Raw genomic sequence first — 12240 nt, 5'->3', positions numbered from 1 at the left:
ATTAAGTAACACACTTTCTTGTAGTATTGTGTCGATCTTGTATCCATAATCAATCACACAAGTTATCTTGTTGTTGTATTGTCTCGATATCGTATCCATAGATAACCACACGAAGTGTGAACCGAATTGTCGTATTGTCTCGACTCTGTCCATAGACGATCACATTCGGTAGAGGACTTATAGGTTGAAACAAAAATATTGTGGTGTATTTGGGTACCCTCGTCTTTTTAGGATCAATCCCAGTTTGTTGAAGAAAACGGAAGAGAGTTTAACCATTTTGGACGCTATGAACTCTATAAACTTTATGTGCCTGGATTTGATGTAGTTTGATGTTATTGTTTTCTTTGTAGAATCAAATTACTTTATATGGAAGTCTAAATGTAATAAGTATCGCGTAATATAAAAAGGAAGTCTAATTTAAGGTCTAAATATTTTCATTGATTAATATTGTTGCCACTTATTTTACAAGATATACACTTAGAAAATAATAAGAACTTAAATAATGACTTCAATAAAGTCTAGTACAATCTTTGGCTTATTGGTTTTCTTCATTTGACGTATCTTCCATTCAACGCACTCGTGAACTGTTTCTCTTTTGTTTTCGTAACTTCGGCTGTTCACTTTCAAAACTGGAGCTTTTCTTTGCCTTTTAGTAGAACATTTTCTTGGATTAACTTCTAAAAATTGCAAAGTCCCTTTTACTATTTTAAATCTTTCTAAACAACTACTACTTTAGAAACAATATCTTCAAGTTTCGCATCGCAAAAACGTGTAATAGCTTTTTGAGACATTTCACTAAGAAATTTGAAACACTAGAATAAAATTTAGAAGATATTTAGTAGAGAAAATTCAAGAGAAGTGAATTTTTGTATGAGCAGAGTGTTTGAAAGTAATGATAATTTATAGTGGTAAAAATATAGTCGTCTTTTTAGTGTAGCAATGTAGCCGTTAGCGGCTTTACATCAACCCCCAAACCAATGATTACGAGCATAAATCATCATTTCCTTGTGTGCAAATTCCTGATTGATCCTTATTACAGAATCAAACCTTATGGATGTTCTTCTCGAAATCCAATCTTGTATTGTACCGCATCTTGAATTTCCAAAGTCCTTTTGGAATTTTTATTATTGATGGCGTCTCCGCTATTTGGGGTCAATGACTTCTGTTTCTTGCAACATCTTTAACATGCCTTCTAACTCTGCTCTCCATCTGCCTAAGAAAACTGTTTGGTCCAAATAATTCCAATCGGAAGGTGAGATCTTTATGGGCCTCAAAGTTTTTTGGACCTGTGTCAAGACTCCATTCACATTAACTTTTTCTGGAGCATGAACTACTTATTGCCCGATCCGTGTTTATGGGAAAAATCGGTAACTTTAGGTTTATCGAAAAATATATATCGAAAATATCACCTATGGATACAAACACTGTCGCCTACTTTACATCCTTATGATCCCAATGGTAGAACCTTTAAACAACTGACGCACAATTCCTTTTCGGGAATATTTGTGAGACAAAAATTTGTGAGTCTAGCACTTCTCGGGGGAAATTGGATAGCCGCCTAATCAAGGTCAACCTTTGATTTTGGCAGTAACTCAGTTTTCATCACCGGTTATCCAAATGCCATAGTGGTTAGTGGTTACCGTGTTTGCAGTCCTGGGCTTTGCTATCATCATCAGGGAAAGGTGGTACCTCACTGGATGAAAACTGCTAAATATAGCTAGCTGTTTTGTGTTTTTTGATCGATGAAAACTGTTAAACAAAGGAGACATTCAGAACTGCTCTAACTATAGGGGAATCAAACTGATGAGCCATACAGTCAAGTTGTGGGAACGCGTCATCGATCGGCGGTTACGCAGAGAAACCAACGTCTCACCAAACCAATTTGGATTTATGCCGGGAAGATCGACCACGGAGGCGATTTTCCTGGTTAGACGACTTATACAATGATATAGGGAGCAAAAATGGGACCTGCACATGGTCTTTATTGATCTGGAGAAGGCTTACGATAAAATACCACGTGAAGTAATGTGGTGGGCACTTGAACAGAAAAAGGTATCACCGAAGTACATAAACTTAATCAAGGATATGTACGAGGGCGCAGTCACCGGTGTCCGGACGATTGGCGGAGTCTCAGCCGATTTCTCGATTAAGATAGGGCTTCACCAGGGATCATCCTTGAGCCCATATATTTTCGATTTAGTGCTAGATCAAGTTACAAGAGAAATTCAGGGTGAGATCCCCTGGTGCATGCTCTTTGCAGATGATGTGGCGCTTATCGACAAATCAAAGGAAGATGTCGAGGAAAAACTGGAATTGTGGCGTCAGACTCTAGAATCGAAGGGCTTCAAACTTAGTAAAACAAAAACCGAGTATCTGAAGTGCGATCTCAGCGATTCCGGGAGAGTTGAAGGGGACATTCTGCTGGATGGACAACCTGTACCAAGGAAAGAATCGTTTCGCTATATGGGATCGATACTCCAAAATAATGGGGGAATCGAGGAGGATATTCTCCATCGAACTCAATCTGGTTGGGGGAAATGGCGTCTGGCTTCTGGCGTCCTTTGTGACCGCAAAGTCCCGTTAAAGCTTAAAGGTAAGTTTTACAAATCAACGATAAGGCCTGCCATGCTATATGGTGTGGAATGTTGGGCGCTGAACAGTCGGGACACTTTGAGACTGAAGAGTACCGAGATGCGGATGCTGAGGTGGGCATGCGGACATACGAGGCATGACCGTATCAGAAATGAGTACGTACGTAAGAAACTTATGGTAGCACCAATCAAGGAGATGCTTGCACAACATCGGTTGCGCTGGTTTGGGCATCTCCAGCGAAGACCGCCTGATGCCCCAGTGCGAGTCGGTCAAATCAGGCGCGCTGAAGGAAGGATGCAACGCAGAGGCCGCCCGAAGCTAACATGGGACGAGTGCATAAAGAATGACTTGAGCAACCGAAATCTTTTACCAGACCAGGCGTTGGACAGACAAACATGGAGGGCGGCGATACGCGTGGAAGAGGTGGGTTTCAGGTATGTAGACTAACAACCCCTCTTCTTTATTTCCTATAAATTTCTTTACAACTCAAATCAACGAACACGTAAAGGCAACCCTGTAGTTTGTGAAGGGGGGGAATCCACCTGTAGCGCTGCAGTTGGCAGGATTGTGAAGGGAAAACACCCCGTAGCTTCTGCAACCGGCACATGGTGTAAGTATATCAGCATTAATGGTCGAGAATTCGTAATCCCATTAACACGGTGATTACTGTCCATCTGGTCCAAAACAAAACAATTGCGACGCGGATAGCGCCAAGTATTTTGCTTGCCGTAGTGCAAGTTGTGCAAGGCTTGGACAGGCCGGCGTAAAACCTATGTTCGACTCTTAGGAGATATTCTCTAGCGTACTTGCTATTGGAAAAGGCTTTGGATTTGGAGGTAGTTCGAACCTGGGAGGTTATACGGTCATGGGATACGGGTGTCAGCCTAGTTGGATGACCAAAGGGAGTCCCTATGTGATGAAAAAAACTCATTGATGTCCGTCACAATAAATGTGCAGAGAAAATAAAATTGAATTTTTATTCACCAAATTGAGTCATAATTTCAGATAACTAAACAAATTGTTCAACAATTTCCATCAACAACAATCAAACGAACAAATTATTAGTTCGAAGTTCATCTAATCATCCACTGAATCGCTCAGATGATTCGGACTGTAAACAATCTGCAGTAGCAGAAAAACGGGTAAAGAAGATGAACTGTTCAAAAACGGACTTCATTGGATCCGACCTCATGACCCGTATTCGACCCACATGTAAAAAAAATGTACTGAAAATTTGGAATTTCACAAATTGAAGTGGAAAGTTCATGAAATTGAAAAGGAAAATTAATATGAGTAACTCATTCAATAGATTTACAAACAAAATTTCATTAACAAATATCAATATCAATTTTTGATAAACAAATTTCATTTACAAGTTTAGACTTTACATACCACTATAGATGTACGGGTACCCTTTACAATCATCTAAATGCTCTCTGTGTGAATTATGAAGAACTCAAAACCTAGCTGGTATATACCAAATCATCAATTTCATCTTGAACCGTACATCTTAAAAATCCCAGCATCTTCCATCTTAAGCCCATGCATCTTCACCCATCACTGACCAAAATTAAGAATATTCTTTTTATCTCAGAGACAAACAAGGAAAAAGATGAAGATGAAATTAAAGGACAGACGAGATATAGAGTCTCCGACATTTTTATCTTTCAAAAGGGAGATAGACTGAGAGAGATGAAAAAGAGGAATTGGTCAAGTGAAGGTCTTATTTTCTATTAAGACGTCAATTTACTAAATTATCCTTCAGTTCTTAATGTTTGAACACCTGTACATGCGTGCATCAATTAAACATTTGTTTTCTTTTGGGGTACGTAACGCAAGCGTTCAGTTTATAATTTTGTACCACGTAGATGTTTGAACAAAGCAAGACTTGTGCATTCATATTTTGTATTTTGATGCTCCAAGTATAATACTGTAAGTTTTTGTTATGCTAGGCTAGATACCAAAACAAACAAATATTAGATGCTTCAAAATATATAAATAATACCAATAGTAATAATACCCGAGTTGCATTCCACAAAACAAAATATGTATATCTAGACTAGTAAGAGCGATCAACGAACTCTATTAATTTTTTGTTGCATTTTTTGTTTTTCTATTCGGCCCTTACTACTGCAGCAGTAGTAATACTAATCAGATCAATCCATAAGGGGTGAAGCAATTAATGGGTTGCTTCCTTGCAATTTGGATGGCAATCAAGAACAGTTATATTGTAGGTATTTAAGGGAGATTCTCAGCTTGTAATCAACAATTTCTAAATGAAATTAGAAGATTTGTAGACGATTAACTGAAAAGCTGGAATGGTTTGACTCTCTATAATTCAATTCAACTATATCAAGCAAGACTAACGGCAGTTCCGTCAATGAAAATGCCAAAAAGAACAAAAGAAATTTGAACACAGATTTGGAATTGTCTTGGAACTGCATGCATCAGTTGTCATGTTTTTACTCGAGTTGGATTCTTTTAGATTTTTTTGACGCTTGTCAAACTCTATTCATGACAGCAATGAAGCCGAGAGCTTTAAGTGTAAGTCCAGGGTGATGAACTGGTAGTAAATTCATGACAAACCCACTTTTTTCCTAGTAATTCTTCATCCATGGCTGCTCTTGAAAGATTTTATTTTTGGAAATCAAATCATAATTCCATCAAGCTTCCTGAATTTGTAAACAAGTTTTTCACTTCAAGAATAAATGGTCAATGTTGTCAGAGTTTAGAAGAAAAAAAGAACAAGGAAAAGAAGAAACTTAAGGATTTTGATAGCAGGAGGAGGTGTTGGAGGACTAGTACTTGCTCTAGCTGCGAAAAATCGAGGATTTGAAGTAAAGGTTTTTGAGAAAAATTTGAGTGCAATTAGAGGTGAGGGCAGGTACAGGGGACCAATTCAGCTTCAGAGTAATGCATTAGCAGTATTAGAAGCTATTGATAGAGATGTTGCTATGGAAATTATTGAAGCTGGTTGTGTTACTGGTGACCGGATCAATGGACTCGCAGATGGCGCTACGGGTGAATGGTTTGTTGCTATCCTCTATACTCTTTTAATAAGCTGAATAATTTCTAGTTAATCTTGTGTTACATTTTATTATTGTCGAATTGGTAATTCAAAAATAAACTTACTTTGGATTGACACTTAATTGGCAGCATTTGCTTGCTTCGTATTTTCATTTTCTCTTTGGCTTCTTGCTTCAGGTTTACTACCTATGATTTTCTGACTCCTGCTGTCGATAAGGGACTTCCTGTTACACAGGTCATTTCTAGGATAACACTGCAAGATATATTAGTGAGGGCAGTTGGTTTAGATATAGTGCATAACAAATCTAAAGTTGTGGACTTTGTAGAAGATCCTGACAAGGTCAGACCTCTATGCTCCATCCTTGCAAAAAAATGTTTTTCTTCTATAGTAACTCATCAGCCTAACAGATTTCCTTTTGGTCATTAGGTTACTGTAATCCTTGAAGATGGAAGGAAGTTTGAAGGCGACGTTTTAGTCGGGGCCGATGGAATATGGTCAAAGGTATAATCTCTTCTAAGTATGATACTTGTACATGCTATGATAATTCTGATTATGATGGTGGATTGTTTCTAGGTGCGCTCAAAGTTATTTGGTTTCAAAGAAGCGCAGTATTCAGAATATACATGCTATAGTGGGTTGACAGACTACGTGCCACCATATATCAACACAATTGGGTATGTGAGTTGTAGTGCTAAAAAATGTCTTCATAATTTGCATTATGTGTAACTGCTTGAGTTCATAATTTTATTTTATGTTCAAGGTACCGTGTGTTCTTAGGTTTCAATCAGTACTTTGCTGCTACAGATGTTGGAGGTGGGAAGATGCAATGGTACGGGTTCCATAAGGAACCTCGCGGAAATAGTGATCCCCCTGGAGGCAAGCTCCTTTCTTTTATGTATAATGAAACTGTAGTGTTTGTAATCCATGTTATTGGGATTCAAAGTGGAAGCCACTATTACTGGCTAACTAGAGCTTTTTGGCTTGGATTCTGCAGGTAAAAAGAAGAGGCTTCTGGAACTGTTCGGAAAATGGTGCAGTGAAGTGGTTACTCTAATCTCAGAAACACCAGAACATATGATTATACGTAGAGACTTATATGATAGAGACATGCTATATACCTGGAGCAGAGGGCGTGTAACCCTTTTAGGTGATGCTGCACATGCAATGCAGCCAAATCTTGGCCAGGGTGGTTGTATGGCAATCGAGGTAAGTGTTATTAGTGACAAAAAGAATCTGTAAAATGTTCTGCATAAGATATTATGATCAGAATATGTTCTTTCATTATCTTTTTTGGAACTAGATAATAAATTAAAACATGTACAGGACTGCTACCGCCTTCTACTTGAGTTGGAGGAGGTTGTAAAGAGAAGCTCTAATCTAACCTATGAAGATATCGCTGCTTCTCTGAAAAGGTATAAATACAGTTTTACGAGTCTCATTTGCCTCTAAATGCCTAGGTGATCAATAAATTCTTAAAATAGCATAGCCTTAAATAGTTAAATGTAATCCGAGTTGCACTTTATAAAATTTGTTTTCCTAGTGAATTTTCCTCGTGAAAATGCAAACATTTTTATGCTTCTATCCTAACCTTTATAAAACAAAATGCAACAGGTATGAAAGGAAAAGAATGATTCGTGTCAGTATAGTGCATGCAGTGACAAGAATGGCATCGAGAATGGCAACCTCCTACCGACCTTATTTAGATTTTGGATCGGGCCGTTTATCGGTAGGTTTTTCACTCCCCTTGCTTACCTTTGTTATTTAACTAGATTTGGCAAGATAAAACAACTATAATTCCGTCAAACATGGTTGTGTTTTTGCAGTTCTTGACAGCGCTGCGGATAACACATCCTGCGATGTACAGTGCTAGGTTGTTTATTCATCTTGGGATGTCTCAATTACTGACTTGGATGTTACTAAATCATGGGTAAGTGGGAGGTTCTATCCAAATTGTTTTTGACTTTGAAATCATCCATAAGTATAAGAGTTACCATATCCTGCTCATCACTCGTGCCCTCCTCTCTCACTCTCATCAATCTTTCATGTAAACTTCTTGTAGGCTGTGGTAGGAAGAGAAGTTCAGGGCTTGCTTGAAGGTTGACGAAATCATCATGTTGTGCTTTGTTATCTTTTTCATTTTGCCATCTTTATCGGTCTATAAATCTGACAGTTACCAATTGCCATTGTCATTCCTGACTTGTCATCTTTGGCAAGTTCAGGCGGCAAACTTGTCATCTGTGCAATTATGCCAATTAAACTGTGAATCGGAGATTGAAAGTTTCACAATATTTGCCAACTTTGCAGCCCAAAACATTGCATTAACATAATCACAGTTGGGCTTGTGAAACAACATTTTTAATTTATTTTTGTGAAACAACATTCTTACATGGATAGATCGTTGCTTTGACTCATTGGAGGTGGGATGTGGCGTCTTTCACTCTACAGACACAAAAGACACTATGACCTGAAAGAACGATTATTCATAAAGATGTACTCTAAAAGAAGTACTTCTATGTGGAAAACAAACCCAAAATCGAAAGCTATAAATATTTAATATTTTGAATATGAAGGGAACCCAAAAAATAAATCGCTACGTAATACTACATAATATACAGCTGACTGCCACTACAAAATGTTTTCTTCTTCATCTCCTTGTTCGTTTCCTTGGCTGTCTCACCTCTGGTTCAACCTCTTTCTCTCTTTCTCTTGTCCTCTTTGAAGATGAGGGCGGGGGTGGTGGTGGTGCTTTCTTTGGTGGTCTTCCAACACTTCTCTTAGGTGGACTGCTTCCTTGAGCCGCTTGTCTTTTAGATGAACTCTGCTTCGTAACTTGTTCATCTTTCTTACTACCACTACCTCTACCTCGATACTTTTCCTCCTTATTACTCCACCCTTTGTCTCCTTTGGAGTTGTTTCCCGAAGAAGAATTCTTTAACGTCTCTAACAACTTACCATTGTTGGACGAACTAGAAGTCGTCTTCATTCTATTCAAGAAGTTGGCAGCACTTCTCTTCTTAGCTACTGTATTTGTCAACGCCGTTGATGCGTTGTTACTGTTATTCTTTTTGTCTTTCTCTGTCCTTGTCTCTGAATTAGTATCGTCTCCACCACAGCTGCCACCCTTGGCTGAAGACCGAGCTGAACTTGGATCCAGGTTTACAGTATTTGAATTCTTTGGACTATTTTTGTTAGTGTTGTTATTACGGTTCGATCTTGAACTCCTCATACCAGAAGCAGATCTTTCTCCTTTTCGTTTACTGAACACGATTTGTTCTTCCACTGCAGAAGAATTTTCTTTTTGTTTCTTAGCCAAAACTGGTTTCTCCTCGCCAACATTCTGATCTGATCCTTTCAGTTCAGCTGGTTTAGAACTGTTTGCAGCTTTCGCAGAGATTGAGCTGCGTTTTCGACAAGCAAATATTACACCAACTGGTTTTGATTTTGGTAGGAGAGGATCTGAAAGTTCAAGATCGGGTTTAGGCATGAGTGGTGTTGATTGCTGTAGTTTTGGTGGAGTAGGATCTCCAGGTGAGGGGTTGTTTTGGCTCCGAGATGATGATGACCCTGACGATCTTGACAACATTTCTTTGCTAACCAATCCTCGTAATTCAGTAGCTGCAACTGATTCTGATGAATTTTTGGGGTAAAAAGCGATAGCATTATTAAAGAGAAGTAATAAATCTCTGAAGAATTTCTGGCTGCAACTACTGCTGTAGCGACCTTGTTTCAATCTTGTTCGAATAGTTTCCATATCCATATGTTGTCTGATGAAACTTTTGTACTTCCTTGTTTCCTGCATTAAACAACAAAATTTAAAATGGTCCACCAGTCAAAGGATGATTGACTAAATTGTCAATCATACAAGACAACGAAAATACACAAAAGAGATTTTAAGAATGATGGGCTAGAATTTAGACACGTGTTGAGCTGGATAACGATCATGTACCAATGTCTTTTTCCAAGGGGAGATGTCTTTCGAGCAATATAGTCAACACAGACATAAATGTGATACAATAAAAATGCGTCTCTTGCAAGTATTTAAGCTTAGTCAGTAATTACAACCTAAAAAAACCGAAGACTTCTTCAGCTCATGTACGCCGCTGAGATTTATTGCCTGCCCGCTAGTCCAGGTCATGAAAGTATGGATATGACATATAATGATGCACATTGCCCTTTAATTTGAATGAACAGATGACTCTCCTAAACTGGGACACGTTGAACTGAAAATATTATTACTACCGTGAAATTATATGAGCCTACATGGAAAATGATATAGAAAAGAGGATGCAAACATGAAAGCAAAAGAAAAGGGAAGTATTATTAATTTACTAATATAGATAGTTAACCTCAAACGTACTGTTTGTAGACTAAGAGAACAGTTTAACGTTGTAATTTGATTCTTTACGCGAGATATACAATGAAATATCGAGGAAGCTTCAACGAATGGAAATAGAAATATGGAAGAAAATAAATGGAAGTTTAAAAGTTAAAACTTTTGCAAGAGGATATGATTAGAAAAAAACTTCTACTACTATTGGTCTACCGAAGTGTACAGAGTACAGATGCTCATTGCTCAACAACATACGCAAATCTCGAGGAAGGTGATGCGCAAAAAATTTGACAGCAACTCAGTTCTATTTCGAAACGATATTTTCCGCCAAAGGAAAGAAACTCCCTCTCTTTTTCTTTTGTCTGGAACTAGACGTGTTTTTTGTTGCGATTAATTCCAACAAATACCAAAAACTGGAGTAATATTCTTCCCTGGTTTCATGGTCGAAAACTATTGACCGTAGATTTGGATTTTTTGGGTATACGATTATTAAGGTGTACAGACTACAGAGGAGCGTGTATCAGATTATCCTGAAAATTTTAAATAAAATATTAATAAATTACCTGGCTTTTGAGCCGGCTCTTGAATATGGAGCCGTATTTGTGAGAAAGGATCATCTCGAGAAATCCAAGCAACGGTTCTGATTTCACAGAGATCCGTTTGATGGCGGGAGAAACCTCCTCTGTTTCACGTTCTTCACCGCTACTACTTCCCGAAGTGATTTTCCTCCGTCCATTTTTCCTTGATAAGCTGGCCGAACTTTGTACGTCACTGCTCTCTTTTGTTCCTTCTTCTTCACCACCTTTTGACTCAGCCGCCGATTCCCATAACTCGGCTGGTTCACGAGTTTGTCTAACAAGGATCGTCGTTTCTGATGATTTCTTCTCAACTTGAACAGCCGAGTCTTTAGCAATAGTTTCAGAACTTCCGTTACACGAATCTTCTCCCAAAGGTTTATCATTTAAAACGTGGTCCTTTGTTTCTGTAACGGTTTGGACCGGTTCGAGTAGTTTCTCGACTTCAACTTCTGGAGTCTTCCCATCTTTCAGATCTGAAGAATTTGACTCGTTAAATGACTGATTATCCCGGTCGGATTCGTCACCGGGAACCGGTTTACCGGTTATCTCAATCGGACTTGGGGATCGAGGCGGTTCAGTTTCAATCTTCTTCCCATCTTCTTCTTCTTCCTCTTCCTTGGTTCTGGTTTCCAGTAGATCTGGTTTTACATCAGAATCATTTTTATCCTTCAAGCTTTCTTCTCTTTCTTCTTCTAATCTCTTTACTTTCAATTGCAAAGACCTGGAATCAGAACAAAAACAAAAAACAGTAAACAGAGTGAATCAAATTGAACCCATTGAAAATTGATAATATTTAAAATCAGATCTTAAAATTAAAAGAAAAAGAAAAAAGAGTTAAAAAGAAATTACACAATCGAAACATCGTGTTCTTGAACCTCGCGTCTAAGCTCTGCAACACGAAGTTTTCTTAACTCATCAAGCCAAGGAATCCTACTGTTATCATGATTAAGATTATCATCCATACCATCATTTTTATGATGATCGATTATTTCTGAATCGACAACATCTTCACTATTAACCATAAATCTTTGATGAAGATCATGATATTTCTGTTTACAGTTCTGAGGAGTTACGATAAAGTTAGACGAGGATTTTTTGTTTTTAATTTCATTGGCAACTGATTCCCAGTTGTTAGTTCCATGTCTTTTAACAGCGCATGCTAATAATAGTTCTTCCCATGTTCCCCATGATATCTTTTCTTCTTCTTCCTTGTATATCTTCTCCATGATTGTTCACTCTCATCTCTCTTCTATCAATCTATATATTTCTTTTCTCCATTGTATTCCTTTGTTTTCAAAAATATAAACCTAGGGTTCTTTCTTCTCTCCGTTTTTATAAGTTTTCGTTTATATTGTCCGCTTTTTGAGTTTTTCTTTTATATTTAAAATATTTTTCTCTAGAATTTCTGTGTTAAATTTGTTTCTCTCACTAGATCATGATCTCTTCTTCTTTCTCTTTCGTTTCGTATATAAGGGTTCGATCTACAGCACAAGCAGCAGCTAAACAATTTTTCGCCTCCTTACTTGTTTTTATTCTCATATTACGTTAATGCCCCTACCTTTTCTGGTATATGTCGTTTCCCTTAGTAGGTACGCCTTGGCTAAAGAAACCCCGAAACCTAATTTTCCTGTCCGTGTAACTGAGGGTGGCTAGATTCTAAATGGGTACAAAGTACAACTTCAAATTTTGGACGCAACTCTATTTTGAGGCCC

The 12240-nt window shown here is 38.0% G+C and overlaps 1 protein-coding gene and 1 pseudogene across 1 annotated transcript; one reads left to right on the top strand and one right to left on the bottom strand.

The window, feature by feature from the left end:
• Positions 1-5199: 5199 nt before the first annotated feature.
• On the top strand, positions 5200-7819 carry LOC113308133 (annotated as a pseudogene).
• Positions 7820-8146: 327 nt separating this feature from the next.
• On the bottom strand, positions 8147-11992 carry LOC113309586. The gene is made up of 3 exons (XM_026558035.1): positions 11378-11992; positions 10514-11249; positions 8147-9413 (listed from the first exon to the last, which is right to left on the bottom strand). Exons 1-3 carry the CDS (start codon positions 11752-11754, stop codon positions 8265-8267), a joined length of 2262 nt encoding a protein of 753 aa, XP_026413820.1. The 5' UTR covers positions 11755-11992; the 3' UTR covers positions 8147-8264.
• Between the last annotated feature and the right edge of the window lie 248 nt (positions 11993-12240).

The sequence above is a fragment of the Papaver somniferum genome, chromosome 9, assembly GCF_003573695.1.
Source record: "Papaver somniferum cultivar HN1 chromosome 9, ASM357369v1, whole genome shotgun sequence".
NCBI classification, from domain to species: Eukaryota; Viridiplantae; Streptophyta; class Magnoliopsida; order Ranunculales; family Papaveraceae; genus Papaver; species Papaver somniferum.
This window is presented reverse-complemented; position numbering and strand designations above follow the sequence as displayed.